The 16,852-nt window shown below is 46.0% G+C and overlaps 1 protein-coding gene across 5 annotated transcripts in view; it reads left to right on the top strand.

The window, feature by feature from the left end:
- Window positions 1–16,852, top strand: part of PRKG1 (protein kinase cGMP-dependent 1) — a 393,869-nt gene that overhangs the window by 62,055 nt on the left and 314,962 nt on the right. For all 5 annotated transcript variants that reach the window (XM_032695058.1, XM_032695062.1, XM_032695057.1 and 2 more), the window contains exon 2: window positions 1,057–1,223. In XM_032695058.1, the coding sequence (XP_032550949.1) occupies window positions 1,057–1,223 (167 nt within the window). The remainder of the gene's footprint in view (window positions 1–1,056; window positions 1,224–16,852) is intronic.

The raw sequence follows: 16,852 nt of genomic DNA, 5'->3' as shown, positions 1-16,852 counted from the left end.
TGCCTGGGCTGTGTCACAGCAGCAGATCACTCAGCCCACAGAAGGGGAGCTGCAGGGTGACAAGTGAAGGGCTGTGGGTGTTCTGGGGGCTTCGCTTTTGGTCTAGACCGAGATTTCACATTCTCAGCTGTTCATTTGCATGAACACTGGATGGTGTCGAGCTTGGCAGTCTGAAGGGAGGGCTGGAAGGTTCACTGCAGTGACTCACCGTGTAGTAGCACTTTAACTGTAGAAATGGGAAGAATCTGGGGAAAATCAGGAAAAATGCGTCAGTGGTTCTGTTTTCCCTCATGAGAGGACATGGGCAGAGGCATTTCTGGAGTGAGCAGGTTTGGGCCATATGTGCCCGTTCCAGGTGGGCTCCCAGAGAGCAGGGGAACGGGGAGTTTAGTGTCTGTGTCCTCAGGAACAGCTCCTTCCTTACCCAGCTTGGCAAAGTGGCCACTGAGGGCTCCAAACTTCCAACCCGCTCCTGTGCTGAGCCAGAACTGCACGGAGAGTTCTGTGCACACTGATAGGACTTTGGAATTTTCCATGTAGTCAGCAAAGAAGCGAATTAAAGGTGGTGTTATTCCTGTACCAGGGGTGCCTCCTGGAGTGATTAGAACACCCTTAGATTAATGCTCCAAGAGTCAGCGCAGCATCACACTTTGGTGTGCTCCAGTTTGTATAAGGAACAGAAAATACAATAAACTAAGTCATAAATCCTTTAACTTCTTGTTTGTATTTCCTTTCACTTCTGTATATGAAAGATATTCCAAGTAGCCACGTTATTCTTTGGTGTTACACACACATGAAACTTGTAGCTAAAAGAGGATCTTGCAACCGCGTGGAATCTTGTTTTTATTTCGATACCTGATGTATCTAAAACTTGATTACAACGAATAATTACAAGTTAATGTTTCTGTAATATTTCTTTTTTACTTCTCTGTGTGTTTTTGGGGAAAATGCTGAATTTTTTTCCCCCAGGGAAAAATTGTTGTGCTGAAGGTCACTCTAAATGAACTGGGCTGGTGGACACGTCGATAAAATCTTGTCTTTCTCTTTGTGCCACAGGTCCAAGGAGCTGATAAAGGAAGCAATCCTTGACAATGACTTCATGAAGAATCTGGAACTGTCCCAGATCCAGGAGATTGTGGATTGTATGTACCCCGTGGAGTATGGCAAAGACAGCTGCATCATCAAGGAGGGAGATGTGGGTTCCCTGGTGTACGTCATGGAAGGTAGGGTTGAAATTCCCTTTTATTTTAACACGTGCAGAGACAAAAACGTTGTTTCGTGGGAAAAATAATTTCGAAGAAAAAGGTTGAAGGCGTTGTCTAAATATGGTGGTTGAAAAATTGTGTGGATTACTTCTGCCTGGAAAATTTCTGCCTGGATTTGTGTGCCTCCCTATATAAAGAAAGGAGGTGAAAGCTGTTAACCTTGCACTGAGATCCCTCGGAATAAACCTCCACTAAATATAGTTCTTTGGCTTTGAGACAATACCAACGGTTTGCTGTATAAATTAGGGACTCAACAGAAGGATTGGTGTTCTGGAAATGGGAAATGCCTGCTAAACCAAGGAGAATATGGTCACAGCCCACTCCTTGTAGAATGGGAGGGCTATGAATGTTGGCAGAGCACGTGGGGCTCTCAGCAGCAGCCATGCTTGGGATAATAGGAAATGGTATTTTCCCCTCCTGGGCACAAAATAAGTGCAGCAGCTGCAGTTTAGCACATCTGATTTGTCCCAGTGTGTGTTGTGGCAGGGGTTTGTTTTCCGGGTGGGACACGAGAGCAGTGGATATTCAGGTTTCTGAAAACCTTCCCAGGGGATCAGTGTTGCCAGTGCTGCTCTTCTCCAAAATGTCAGCTCTTTGCATTTGGTATCTTCTCCTTTCCAAGTTTCCTCGCTCTTCACGTGGCAAATTGAGCAGATTTTAAGTATGTTTGGGGTTTTGATTTGTCAGGAATTTGCATGTCTGCTGTAAGAGTTACTAAGCTTGGTCCATCCAGCATCCCTCTTCTCAGAGTGAGTTTTGAGGGAAATGTCCCTGTTGTCATTCAGAGAACACAGCAAGCAAACTCCTGGTGGGATTTGGTACCATGCAAATGGACAGATGATTATCAAATTCTTCTTGCTCTTCTCCAGAACTGTCTGGTAGGCTCAAAAACATTTTGGCCAGGTAACACCTGAGGGGAGTGGAGGTTTCTCGCTTGCCCATGTGTACATTAATCCCTGAAATTGTTCTTTGAAACAAAACTATTCTCAAGGCAGTAAGCCATCCTTTAAACATGGTTTCCTGCCAAAATCTCGAGGCTGTATAGCTGCAAATGCTCTTCACTAGTTTCCCAAAACAGCTTTAATCTTCTGTCCTTTTAAGGTTAAGTCCTTTCTCAAGGCACAGGTTTAATTCTTTTGGCTTTTCATAGTTTGAAATTTTGCATGTTCAGGTGGTGTTTCTGTGAAGTGTTGGGGGGGGTGTTGCCAAAGTGTTTCTGCTCCCAGCATTACATGGAAAGATTTAAACTTCTCAATCCTTTGTTTGAGTACAGAGACTACTTGGAGGTGCAGAATCTGTCCTGTAGATAATATAAACCCCTGCCTTTAAATAGCATTTTTTTCCTAGTGAAAAAGTGGAGGTTTTTCCCTGCCCAGCTCTGTGCTTGCTTCCCAAATCCCTCTCACATCAGAAGGTTGCTCGTGGTATTTTTGTTTATCCAAACAGCTGGTTTTGGATGTTGTGTTCGATGTGGTCCCTTGAAACACCCCCCTGTAACAACAGGGCCTGTCAAAATCTGGGTGTGCTTCTCTCCTGCTCAGCCTCCTCCCATTCCTTGGAGGGGATTTTGGGGGGGGGGGGGGATTAATGGGCAGAGCTGTGTCCACCATGGTTTGTGGTATTGAACAGGGCTTGGTACTCAGATAACTCTATTATTTATCAGATTGGATTACATTTATTATGATTATTTATCAGCTGGCCATCTGATGATGAAGGTACAACAAATGTGGGCCAAAACTTCTGTGTCTTTTGGGCACTGGAGCTCGTTCTGGCAGCCCCGTGGGTGAGGGCACGACTTGGCTCTCCCCCAGTCTTTGCTTGGCCTTGTAACTTAATTTAAGGTTATTTAGATAGCTCCCTAAATATGCATAATGCCTTGCAAACAGAATTATGAGGAGTTGATGGCCTATGTTTAGACATAATGCAATGAGTGCTGGTGAAGTCATGGAAATGGAAGAAGACTGTATCGAATGGGCTGGACTGTGGTTCTGAGAAGGGGCTCAGGAGCTCATTTTGCCTTATCATTCTGTGTCATCTCTCAATTACGAACACACTACACCCAAATATAAACTCTTCTGTGTCATCTCTCAATTACGAACACACTACACCCAAACATAAACTCTTCTTTACAAACCTCTACCGGACAAACCCATCTTGGGGCGTTACTGAGAGGTATTTCTCAAAAGAAATCAAATAAACGCCGTTTTCCTTCCACTGACTCTTTCCTTTCTTGGCCTTCAGGCCATGATTAAGACGGATAAAAATTAGTCCTGGAGGTGATTTGGTGGCCAACACTCTTGTGCTTGTTTGTAATTTATGATTCAGCGTTTAGATGGAGTGCCTTACCAGAAGTCTGAGCTGTGCACTGGGGCTGTTTGCTTGGACTGATTTTATATCCTAATTTAAGTGAGATGGATTTGGGAGCCTCCGTCACGTTCGCTGTTCATTGCTGGGCTCTCGTGTGTCCCGGGGAAGCAGCAGCGCCGTCGGGTCTGATTTTCTCTTCTGTAGACACGAGGACCCTGCTGGTCCTGATGAGACCTCTGGAGTGATGATCCTCGAGTGTTCTGCTTCTCCACCATGAATGTTAAAACCCGTTTGCTGAGCTCAGTGAATCTTAAAACGATGATGAGTGTTGACCTCAGATTCTTTCTTCTTCAGTAGAGCTCGATGAGGCTTTAACCACAGAATGGTTTGGGTTGGAAGGGACCTTAAAACTGCCTAAATGCACCCCCTGCCGTGGGCAGGAACACCTCTTTACATAATTTTGAGTATCTGTGTGTCCCTCAGCAGCCAGCTGGGGTCTGTGTGATCATTAAATAGGAACACAGAGTGTGTCCTGGGCCTGGGAGACACTTCCCAGGACAGAGATCCCGGTGAGGACCTGGAGAGCTGTGGGATTGGGGTGATCCCAAGCAGTGTTTCTGTTCCCCACCAAGGTTTTCCCTGGAGCCCCATGGGAAGGGAGCTGGTTTTAATGGGCTCTGGAGGCAAAAAGCACACGTCCATTTGTCTTGGGTGGCTCTCATGAACTTGGAGAAGGATTTACCCAAAGTAGGAACTGGCATTCCTTCAGGTTCTGCCGTGTTTCAAGGTAGGGAACAACCCTCAATCCCCTCATGTTCACTAAGAAACCCCCACAACTTTTGCATATTAACTGAATTGGGTAAAGAGAGGTGGGCAACACAAAAAAAAAATTGACAGCTGTGCAGTGAAGGTGGAAATTAATGTATTTGTGATAGCAGGGGAAGCATTAAACATTGATGCTGTGAGCACCTCCAGCAGGAGAGTTCTCCCAGGCTGAGGAGACTGGGAGGGAGAAGGGTAAAATAAACATGTCAGAAATATCCCCTCTGCTGTGAGAAAGTTTGCTGCTCCAAGAGTGGCTCAACAGATTGTTTGTCTTAAAACTGAAGGGTTTTTAGAGCCAAAAAAGGTTCTCACTGGTTAATCATATTCTGCCTCTAAAATGAGTCCACCACCTCCAGGTTTTTGGTTGTTTTTTTTTTAAAGGGGAAAAAAAAATAATCCCTAAACACTTTGCAAGTGGTAGTTTTGCAGGTTTGCATCCTGCCTTTGGCCACAACATCTCTAAAATTCCCTGCAGGCACTTGAAAATGTGCAGAGCTGGCGAGGTGTCTCTCAGGGAGGCACATCTTCGATCTGCGCCGCGGTGACAGGTTTGAGCTGTGTGTGGGTGCTCGCCTCACACTAATGAGGATAAATGTGATATCCCACATCTGAAACCAAATGTTTCCCCCCTGTGCTCCTGCTCTGTCTGAACCTGTCAGCTGCAGCGTGTCACATTTGATGTCTGCATTAGGAGGGGAAAAATCCATCAGCGGGGCTGTGCATAAGTCAGGTGACAAGGTACAAGTTTTGGGCTCTCATGTGAGTAACAGTCACACCGTGACAAACAGACACCCTCATTTTTTTTTAGAAACTATATTAATAGGTGTTAAGACTCCTCCTTTTATGGTTGTTGCTGTTTCCATAAAGTATGGGAGAAGTAATGCAGCGAGACAGGGGGAGAAGGAAGGTTTAAATCCTTGGATTAACTCCTCTGTCACTCGTGGTTGGGGTGCTGTGACATCCTCCCCGCCTGTCCTCGTGCACATCAGTTGTGAGGTTGCACCTCTGCACCACAGCTCCAGAACCTGAGGGAAGAAAAAGAGCTGTGGGCTCCTGCTTCTGTAGGCAGGGAAAAGGAAGAAGCAGCAGCAGCTTTTTAGGAACCATGCTGAGAAGCAGCCTACACTTCCCCAGCCCTTGTTTTAGTCGTTTTCCTCTCCTCTTAAATTTTGTTTTATTTTCGTCTTCAGCCGTGGGGGTTTGCCTTTTGTTTCTAAAGGAGAGACTTTGTCTCTTGCTACGTTCTTGGTAGCTTCTCCAGAGGAGTGAAGCATTTAACTGTGGCTTCCCATGGGAATGTGGGTTTTTGGGAATCAGAGATGTCTTGGGAAGGAACCTATTCCTAGAAACCGCCAGCTTTGCCAGGACATCAAACTCGGTGTTGATAAGGGAAGACAAACAAAGTCTCTGGAGCTGTTTGAAGTACAGAGAGAAGTGCAGGAGGCTGTAGCAGACCTCCCACGTGGTCTCCGAGGGGTGAAATCCTCCTCTGGGAGTCTTTGTGTCATTCGACCTCTGAGCCCTCGTTTTATGGACTGATCTCATCAGGATCTGATTTAATAGGACTAATTGCTCTTGCAGGGCCTCCTGAGTCAGTCCCTTCTCCTCTCAGGGAAAGGATTAGTAGGACTGACACTTGCAATGAAAGAGAAATGGAGAACAGAGGCCAGGTTTGGGATTTAAGCAGGCTAAATGATCAGAGGGCTGGAGCAGCTCTGCTGGGAGGAAAGGCTGGGAGAGTTGGGATTGTTCAGCCTGGAGAGGAGAAGCTTTGGGGTGACCCAACTGGGACCTTTTAGTGCCTGAAGGGGCTGACAAGAAACATGGAGAGAGGCTATTTCCAAGGGCCTGGAGTGGCAGGACAAGGGGGAATGGCTTCAAATTGCCAGAGGACAGGGTTAGATGGGATATGGGGAAGAAATGTCCTTGCAAGAGGTCCCTCACAGCCTTGCAAAGTCCAAACACGTGACATTGTCTCTGCTGGGATTCACCAACACTGGCAGTGATCATCATTCATCTCAAAGAAAACCACATTGAGGAGTTTGGGGTTTTCTTTTTGTTTGTTTTTTTTTTTCCCTCCCGACTTTGGTGAAAAGATGCTGGAAAAGTTGGCTGGAACCACCTTTATAAACTCTTTAGTCTGTTACTAATCCGTTCAGTCTCTGGGGGAAGTGTGAATATGCAGTTTCAGTTCAGTCCAGCCAGGCTGGCTGAGCTGTGCCAGGGTGTTTGGGATCAGTGCCATGCTCTGGGATCATACCTGGCCAGATGGAGCTGAGCCCATGCAGGGGGGGATTTGCCTCTGCACGGTCTGTTTTGTCCTCTGTGCCCAAATAATACCTTTGCTAGACTTCCTGCAGATTAGTGATCCTTCAGACCACCAGTTCCTGCCTCTGTGGTGTAGGATCAGACAGTTTTGAGAGCTCTTTCCAAATATCTTTCCTGATAATGCAGCTGCTTCCCACCTTTCTGCCTCTGCCAAGGATGTTCAGGGAGGCAAGAACAGCTGCATCCATTGCAGGCAGGGCTTTCCCAGCACAGTCAAGGCAGTTCTGCTCCCAGGACTTATCCTGCCTTTCAGAACAAGTGTCTTGGGCCCCGTCTGAGCCTCCAAACCTCTTCTCCAGGGGTTTGGATCTGCTTTCCCAAGCAGACATCCAAAAATAGCATCTCCTGGCACAGGTGTCGGGTGGCTCTTGGGGCTGGGGAGCATTTTCTCGGTGTCCACCAGGAGCACTGTGTGGGAAGGCATCAATTAGACATTTATGGCACAGCGGGATTTTTCTGCAGAGCCTGAGAACAAATCACTGGCCTCTGAAGAAACTGCTTTTCCTGGGACTTTCCACTGGGTTTGGGAAAATGTCCCGTGGCAGCAGCTTCTGCTCCACATTCCTCTGTTTAATTTTTTCATCTCTTTTTTCTTTTTTCTTTTATTTAATCTTGATCCTGCTGTTGTAGAGGTGGGCAGGAGCCAGGTGAGGGGTTTTCCTGTGGTCCTGCTCCTCTTGGGAATCCTGCAGCCTTTCAGGTTTCTCATTGGAGTCTTTCTTTCCCCAAAACTCCAAAAGTTACAAAATCTGCCACTATAAGGCTGGAGCAGAAACCTGTTTGATAATCCTTATTATCAAAGGATTCCTTAACTATCCCCTACAGAAATTGGGTGCTATTCCAGCTGCTTCCTTTTGGAGTTCATAGATTCATACCAAAATTCGATTTTTCTCCCCCTTCCTTTTTGTTCTAGAAGTAAAAAACTGTGGATTTGTCATCAAAGCCCACGAGTTATTTCTAGCTAAGCATTTTTTCCATGAATAGGTGAAGTGAGGACTTCTCTGTGTGGCTGCAGCACTGGGGAGGTTTGGGTTTTGCAGCAGTGAGGCCCAGGCTGTGTGAGCTGCTGTTTGCTTCTATATTTACAGCTGTTTGTTTCTGTACTTTTCCAAATTTTCCCCCTCCCAAAACCTGTTTATGGCAGTCTCTAGGATAAATTGAATATTCAGGTGCTGTGCTGATTTACTGTGTCAGCATTAGAGCTCTGTGTGAGAGAAACTGAGCTCCCTTGCCATATCCAGGGCAATAAAAAGCCAATTTTCCACTGTTATCAGCTTGTTATTTTAATTTTACAGTGTCTTAATAATTAACTCTTCCAAGAGTATTATTTACTCCTATTAGTGATGGAGAATTAAACGTTTCTTGTACTTATTTCATAGTGTGTTCATGAGATGAAGTGGGATATGAAAGGATGATGAAATGGGATATGAAAGGATGATGACTGTGCTTGTGACAGACATAGTTTGATATTCTGTATAAAGCAGTTATTTTTAAAGCTGCAGAGCTAAATCTCAGCCCTTCTAAATGCACTAAGAGCATTAGGGGTGTATAGACAAGGCAGGTAGTGCTGCTCTGCAGTATGTTAGGGGATAAATTCATGCTCTTCCTCTTAAAATAACTCCATCCAAACTGCAGGCTGGTAGATATTTTCTGTACTGACTCATGTGGACTGACAGACTTCATTAATAAAGATTGCTGAGTTGGGGCAAACCAGCAATCTGGTTTTCCAGGGGAAAAGATGACAGTGGGAACATTCACTGTCACCTGAGGTGGGATTTGGGAAAGAAATCCTGTGTAAATCTCGGCAAATAACCTGTGCTGGTCCTGCATATGACCTCTTTGCAGAGAAAACCCGAGTAAACACGGCCCCACACCCTACACAATTTATGTTAGGAATGCCATGAGGATATCTGTGTGTTCTAAGGATATTCTTGGATGAAACAATTCCTTTTCAGCAAGGAAAACCGAACCCCTGGTTAGTCTGAGCCAGTTTTGGGTAGAGAGGAGAAGAAAATGCACTCAGAGCTGGCACCTAATGACTTCATGCCTATCAAATATAACTTCAGCCAAAAGTTTCTCAAGGTCCTGCCAGGCTGAGCAGTGGAGAGGAGGGACTGTGGGGTGTATGAGGTGTATAATGCCTTTAAACAACTCTAAATCCCCCAAATAGCCCAGCCTTGTGGCTCTCTCCTCGTTCCAGCCCTGCTGTCAGCACAGCTTCCCAGGTAGATTTGGATAAGAGAGGGAACTGCTGGCAGGTTCTTCAGCAGTGCTGTGCAAGTTTTAGCATGGAGACGACCTGGGAATACTTTAATTTTCAGAATGAGTGCCTGGCTTGATCTGCTCAGATTCCCAGCGATTTTACTGCCTGTGCCATCATTATCCGAGCTTCTCTGGATCTCAAGGCTCTCTCAGTGTAGCACTGAACAAAACTGGGGCAGCCTTAGCAAAAGCTCAAAGCCTTCATTGCCAGGGAGGAGCGTTCAGAGTTTATCAAAGGGAGAAATCGCTCTGGAAACGCCTTCCCACAACCTGGCTCATCCACAGGCAGCCAAATATCCACCTCCCCCTCTTCAGGGAAGACAATGCTCAGGTGTAACCTCTTCAGAAACTCTCCCTGCTGCGTGGCAAACATAATTATAGTGTGTTTTTTTTCCCCCACATAAGATCATAGCTGATGTGCCATTTATTTTTGTATTTCTCAGCAGTTGTGCAGAGGCTGCTTTGTTGTGAAGGGGGTTTTATTTACAAAATAAATTGGCAAGATAAAGCCTCGTTCATTTTATTAACAGCACTTCTAAAGGGAGGCACAAATGTCTTTCCTGTAGCCCCCCCACTGCTCCATGACTCCCTTTTATTGAGACTCCCACCACTGAAATGTAAAATAAAAGGACTTTTCATCATAACAGTGGACATGAGAGTGCCTGGATTCTGACCTTTGGTTCTGCCCCTTAAAACACACAGCTCTGTAATTTAGCCTGTGTATGCAGATAAAGACTCCAGTGTTTAGCAATCCAAACTGCTATTAAAGGATCTTTAAAGGGAAAACGTTCCCTTTTTTTAGGGCTCCATTTGCTTTGGATTCCTTGTGGACTCTGAAAGCTCATCTACAAAAATAATCAAACCATGGGAGCTCCGTGGCCTTTTTTCTTATCTGTACTGGAAAATGAGAGGGTGACAACAGGAAAACTGAGAAAGAAAGGGACTTGTAGTGCTCGGACATGAGAGGTCTCTGTGGCTGGAAGGTTCATCTCCTTCTATCAGTGGGGAAAAAACTCTCATGGATTTGTGTGGCCAAGGCTCTCTGCACCCCAGAAACTTGGCAGGGAGAAATCTGAGGATAAATTAAAAAAAAAAAAAAGAGCCAAACTAGGGAGGTGGAGAGGTTTTTTCATTGCACTGTTTTGCAAGGTTTTCTGATTTTTTTTTTTTTCCTGCTGCTTTTAATATGTGGGTCCTGATCTCAAACTTCCTGGCAGATGAGTTTGGGGGGAAAATGAAATTTTAGGAAACAAATCAAAATGTCAGATCAATGTTTGCACTGTATTTATCTAAAATAATGGAAATTACAGTGTATCCCAACAGCTGCTGTTCCCAGCACATCCAGGCACAGATGCTAATTAAATGCAATCAGAATACGTAGGAATTAAAGATGGAAAAACTAATAAAAATAAGATGTTTGCCATCCTGTGCCAAATATTTTCATAACCTCTCGGTTCTGACTGGAAACAGCTATTCTGTGAGGCAACCAGAACATGAAATAACACTGGGTAGGCTTTCTCATGTTAGAAATAAAAGCAGCAGCTGAGGTTTGAGATGAGGCAGATCTGGAAAAGCAATAATCCTGTTGTAGTTCTGCAGTCCCAGCCTTCCAGTAGAGATCCACGAGGGACTGTTTATCAAGGCTGCAATGATATAAACCCTTATCTTGGGGTAGGAGGTAACTTGAAGTCATTTTCTGGCTGGATTGTGGGGCTTTTTTTTTGTGTCACTGATGTAGAACTTCACAGGTTTCTGGAAGTTAATTGTGTCTTGTGTTGTGTTCTTCACCTGCTTCCACCTCTTTCCTCTTGTTACTTTTGGGGGAGGATGGAAAGGTCCAGGAGTTTTTAAAAGGTCTTTGTTCCTAATTATGTGAAATCTTGCTTAAATTGTTTTTTTTCCCCCCGGGGTTTTCATCCTAAAACAGAGTGTTCTTTTGCCCTGTTCTCTTGTGGCAGTTGTTCCCATTGGAAAAGTGAAGCCAAGTTATAATGTTAACAAAAGATCTTCAGTGGGAAGTGAAAAACTGTCCCTGGTGAAGTCCTGCTGACTTCAGGATCCCAGGATGGGTCAGGCTGGAAGGGAGCACATTGGGTCTTTTGGTCCTGCAGGTTACTCAGGGTTGTGTCCATTGAAAATCATGAATAACTCATGAATTTCACTCCAGACATCCCTGCAGAACATATTCCTAAGGACTGGGGAGTGATTTTTGCCCCTAAACCCCCGTGGCAGGGGGTTGGAACGAGAGGAGCTTGAAGGTTTCTTCCAACCCAAACCATTCTAGGATTTTACGATTTATTTTGAGAAGATGGAAAACTGATATTACCACTGAAATTTAGTTTTCCAGTGATCCTTGGGGGGGTTGTAGTAATCCAGGGGGTTACTCCAGAGGGACTGAGAAAAAATCCCCAACTGTGAGGTCCCAGTACAGACTTTTATGAGAACCAAGTGGTCAACGTGCCCTAAAATGTCAACTATCTCCAGAGATCTCCTTTAAACACTGGTTTCCTGTGTTAAAATTTGGACAGAACTAAATCCTTGGAAGGTTTGTTTTTTTTTTTTTTTTAAACCGAGGATTATGTTTGTTCTCAGTCTCGGTACAAGATAAGGAGAGAAGGAGATGTCCTGGTTAATGTTCATCTGGAGGGAACAACTGGACCTGAGCATGATGGATGAAAAGAAGGGAAGTTTATTTTCTGCTTTCCCTCAGCAGCTCCCTCTTGTTATCATTTCTCAGCTATCTCCAGTACATTGTTTTCCTTCTTGGAAAAGCCAGGCCTTTTTCGGAGAACCCCCCTGAGCTGAAAATCTCCAAGACTGCAGAGCATCTGTAACTCTGCACAACTTCATTTGCTCACAGGTGCTGCTGGGAGGAGGATTTATTTCCTGGTCTTCCATCTTGTGCAAAAGAAATCATGGAATCCCAGAGTAGTTTGGGTTGGAAGGGACCGTAAAGCTCATTCGGTTCCAACCCCAACACCTTCCACCATCCCAGGTTGCTCCAGCCTGGCCTTGGATACTTGCAGGGAATCCTCTTGTATAACTGTCAAAATCAGCAGGGCTGGAGCTCCTTCTCGCTCCTCCTTCTCCCTGGATTTGTTTCCCAGCTCTGTGGCAGAGTGATTATCGTGTGTTAGCACTCAGAGCCAGGTCCTTGGATGACAGCAGCCAGCACAGCCTCCTCTGTCCCTGAGCTGCCATCCCCATGCTCCAGGAATCCCTGCTCATTCCTTTAATGTTGACCAGAGTGAGATGGTCAGGAAGGGAAACCTTTCCTTCACGTTCTGCCCTCAGATAATAAGCTGGAAAAGAGAATGAAATCTTAGGCCAAGGTAGAACATCAAGTGCTCCCAGTAAATGAGAGCTGATGGGAGCCAATGCACTGGAGAACAGGATATTTGTGTGGGGACTTTCACTGAGGGTTTTTCGAGGCTCATCAGGCCGAGTCGGGAAGAAGGAGAAAGGGTTTGTTAATTTAAGCTACAAAATCATAGAAGCATGGAATGGTTTGGTTTGGAAGGGACCTTAAATCCCATCTCGTTCCAACCTCTTGCCAAGGGCAGGGACACCTCCCACTAGCCCAGGTTGCTCCAAGCCCTGTCCAACCTGGCCTTGGACACTTCCAGGGATCCAGGGGCAGCCACAGCTTCTCTGGGCAACCTGTGCCAGGGCCTCAGCACCCTCAAAGGGAACAGTTTCTTCGCAATATCCCATCTATCCCTGCCCTCTGGCAGCAGGAAGCCATTCCCCCTTGTCCTGGCATTCCAGGCCCTTGGAAATAGTCTCTCTCCATGTTTCTTTTCGTCCCCTTCAGGCCCTGGAAGGCCCCAATTGGGTCACCCCAAAGCTTCTCCTCTCCAGGCTGAACAATCCCAACTCTCCCAGCCTTTCCTCTCAGCAGAGCTGCTCCAGCCCTCTGATCATCTTGGGGCCTCCTCTGGGCTCTCTCCAGCAGCTCCATGTCCTTGCTGTGCTGTTCCCAGGGCTGGATAAATCCCATTCCTCGGGGTCCCTGATGTCTAAACAGCTTAAGGGCTAAAAGCTCTCACTGGGCTTTGGTGAACCCCGAGGAAGTGAGGAGAATGATCTGCTCTATACCCCGGTGTTCTGAGCCCTACAGCTCAGAAGTGGCACTCAGGCATTTCTCAGAACCCTGTGCTGCAGCATGCAGAAAAAAGAGGTGCTGAAGGTTTATTTCCCTGTCTGGAGATGAGTTATGCTCTGTACTCACAATATTATGCAGATCAGCTGTCAAACTGTGGGACATCTGAATTAAGAATCGCTCTGATCCAAGAATAGTGTTCACTCAATATTACAAATTAGTGATTTTAAGAGCTCCATAAGGAGTAGAAAGAATCACCATTTATGAAAGCTTATCACAAACATCTTAATTCAGGTTCAGTGCTGTGGTTGTTATGAGCATCAGTGTCAGGTTTTCTTACAGTCCTGGCAGAGACTTATTTGGATTGTCCTGTGTTTGTTCAGGATGTTATCCCCCATAATGGTGAATGGTTTTAAACTAAAAGATGAGAGATTTAGGTGGGATATGGGGAAGAAGTTGTTCCCTGGGAGGGTGGGGAGGCCCTGGCACAGGTTGCCCAGAGAAGCTGTGGCTGCCCCTGGATCCCTGGAAGTGTCCCAGGCCAGGTTGGATGGGGCTTGGAGCAACCTGGAAGGTGTCCCTTCCACTAGACCAGGTTGCTGAATATTGTGGAGAAGGTGAATAGGGAATGCCAGGGGTGAGGGGAGTTTCCACCATCTAAGAATTAGGAGGCACCACCAGACCTGAGCAGGCAACAAGCTTCAACAGCAGAAAATGCATTTTTTAGTGATGAAAATCATCTTAAGAGGATGCCATTTTCACACCAGCAGTTCTTCAGGAATTGTAGAAAGTTTAATGTTTCAAATGTGAACATAGTCCGAAGGAAATGTGCAATTTTATTAATTTGACTTAGTTATTTCCTTCTGCGGCATTTGTTTTATCACCTTTGCAATGTGCAGGGTATTTACTGTATATCCTTGATGGCTTCTGAGACTGTGCTCACTTGTCCCTGGATGTCCTTCCTGGTCCCTAGAAAGCTCTGAAGTGTGAAAAAGGCAATGCCTTAAGAACCAAGAGGGTTGGTTATTTATTGGATCTGCTTTTGGGTTGAATTAATAACTCCCACATTTCTTTTGAAATAAGTTCTTTACCAGCATTTCCCCCTATTCCCCCCCCATGGTTAAGCCTAATGATTCCCACATAAACTCGGCCAGAGCGTGTTAGGAACAGCTGTGAACTTAACTGTTCAACATCATAGATTCATATCAGGCTCTAATGAGAAAAAAATTAGCTTTCCTGATGGCAGATGATTGCTAATGTGCTAAAAAATTCCTGCTGCTGTCTCCAGACTGCTCTGAGTTGTAACCTCTTGCTGTCACACAGTGGGGGCCGAGCTGTGGAACGCTCTGCTTTGCCTCGTGCTGCTGAACTTCTCCGTGGCATCCCAGTCAAACTGAGCAGGGTGAAGGAGAGAGGACTGAGTGCTTTAAATCACGGAGTCTTTCTAAAATCACTTGTTGCTGCCACGTGTCACAGCTCCAGTGGTGTGACTGGCAGCTGTCTCACCCAGTTCTGTGAGTCCCCAGCCCTGGAGGTGCCCAAGGAAGGCCTGGCTGTGGCATTTAGTGCTCTGGGCTGGGGGACAAGGTGGGGATTGATCACAGGGGGGACTCCATGGGCTGGGAGGGCTTTTCCAACCTCAGGGATTCTGTGATCACAAAACCAGAGTGAAAACTATTCTCTGCTGATGGGGAGAAAACTACTTCTAAACTTCTAAACTTCGAGCTGGTGAGGAGCTCAGTGGGTTATTAATTTAAGAGTGTGGTGGTTTAAGCAACGTGCCTGGACTTTCTCCTTACTTATTCCGTGGTGGGAAAGGATCTACAGGCAGAACATCTGGCTGTGAAAGCCTCCAGTCATCTCAAAGGGAAGCTGTGTGATTTTTTTTTTTCCTTTTAGTACATATTGGATAGGGCTGAAAGTCCCAGTCCTATGGAGTCTGGAGACCTGCTTCTGCTGATGGAGGGTTTGCTGAGTGTCAAGAACATTCCCACCCCTCAGGCCCCACACCCCCGTGGGTGACTCATGGTGTAATGAAAACAGAAAGGGAAGGAACAGGGACACAGGGGATCTCCCTGGTGTGTCAGAATGGACACACTGTGCTTCTGATACACCTTTGCACAGAAATGGTTCATGGCATTCTTTCTTATGGAACTTTGATCCTTCAGTGCCTGATTTGGGGGTTTTTAAAGCTCTGCTCTTGCCAGACTTAAAGGCCACTTACTGAAGACTAAGAGGTGCTCACATCTTTTCTTCTTTGTGATAAGTTCAGCTGGAGGGACTCTGCCAATTAGAAACCTTGATAATGGAGCCATTATCAAGGCTAAGTCAGTTTGGATTATCATTTCATGGTAGCTGTGGAACCAGCCTCCAGGCCAACCCTCTGACTGCACTGACCTAGCTGGACACTTGATTTCTGTCCTTCAAGAGACTTATTTTTAGAGATTTACCTGCATTTTTTTTGCTCTGCAGCTTTCCTGAGTGACCCCCTGATCAGAGTGGTCTGTAGGTTCTCCTCATAGTCCTTACTGTGTGATTTTTCTTGACCTCATGATGTATTCTGAACCTCCTGGTGTGATGGGAGATTTCTGGCTGGAGCTGGTAAAGGACTTTTCCCATAAAATAGCTAAAGCATTGCATGTGGAAATGAAGTGATTTCAGCTGACAGAATTGGTTCTTTCAGAAGGGCACTGATTTCTGCATCAATCAGTGTTTAACCTGGTGTCCACTTTGGTGTGTTATTAGTGTCCTACATCTTAAAGGACACTTGTTCCCACCGCTGTCCTTGTTATCCAGCTTACAGCCAGGCCTCCCTGCAGCACCCCTTCCTGGAATCCTGGCAAGACACATCTTCCTCTGTACCCAGAGCCCCCAAAACCACAGCGTGTCCGTAACCACTGTTATTTCTACACCAGCTGGAGGGAGAGGAAAGGGATGTCTGGTTTCATGACATGGCACTGAAACAGCATCTTAGGCTTCTGAGTCCTACCCAGTGTCCCTGCCCTTGCCTGGTGTTATTTACCCGAGTAAGAGCTAATTCTTACAGCATAAGAGCAGCCAGATTATGCTGTTGACAAGTTTTAACAAAGGTCTCGCAGGAGATATTTTTTAAATCCTTCCTATTTTGTTCCTTCTGTCCCTGTAACAGTCGCCCCCCGAGCTGCTGTTGCTAAGCTGCCCTAAGAATTTGCATTTCCAGGCGATCTGAAACTCTCTTAATTTAGAGAACAACCTCAGCAAGAGCGATTCCATAACCTGAGATGTGAGCAGAGCTGCAACAGTCGCTGGTGTGTTCAGTGTATTAATCATGCCGGGGAACAACTACTTAGGCTGCTGTGAGAACCGGAGGAATCCATTTTCTGGGATGTGCAGAATTCTGCCATCAGCTCCCCAGCTCAGGTTAATAACCTCCAAAATGGTTTTGTTTCGCAGCCAGCACCGGGAGGGCTCGCAGGGAGGGAGGGAGGGGAAGGGACTGCTGCCTTCAGAAAAAAAGGCAGTTTAGGTTTGTCTTTCAAAAGGTATCGATTCCTGCGCTGCGGGAACCCGGAGAACGGCGTAATTCCGTGTGGGACTTGTGTCTGAGTGAATGGGGGAAAACAAGATCAGCAAACAGATAAAGCAGTTGAGAGAAACCGGCAGAGAGGATTTTATTGAGCGCTGGCACTGAATGGCAGAACGGGCTGGGTAAGGAAGCCGCTTGGGGCTGAGGGGCAGGCAAGGCTTGTAGGAGAAATTCCAGGTTAGATCTGCTGATAGGGAT

This window comes from Chiroxiphia lanceolata, chromosome 8 (assembly GCF_009829145.1).
Source record: "Chiroxiphia lanceolata isolate bChiLan1 chromosome 8, bChiLan1.pri, whole genome shotgun sequence".
Classification (NCBI taxonomy): domain Eukaryota; kingdom Metazoa; phylum Chordata; class Aves; order Passeriformes; family Pipridae; genus Chiroxiphia; species Chiroxiphia lanceolata.
Note: the sequence above shows the minus strand (reverse complement) of the source record. Positions and strands in the feature narration are given on the sequence as shown.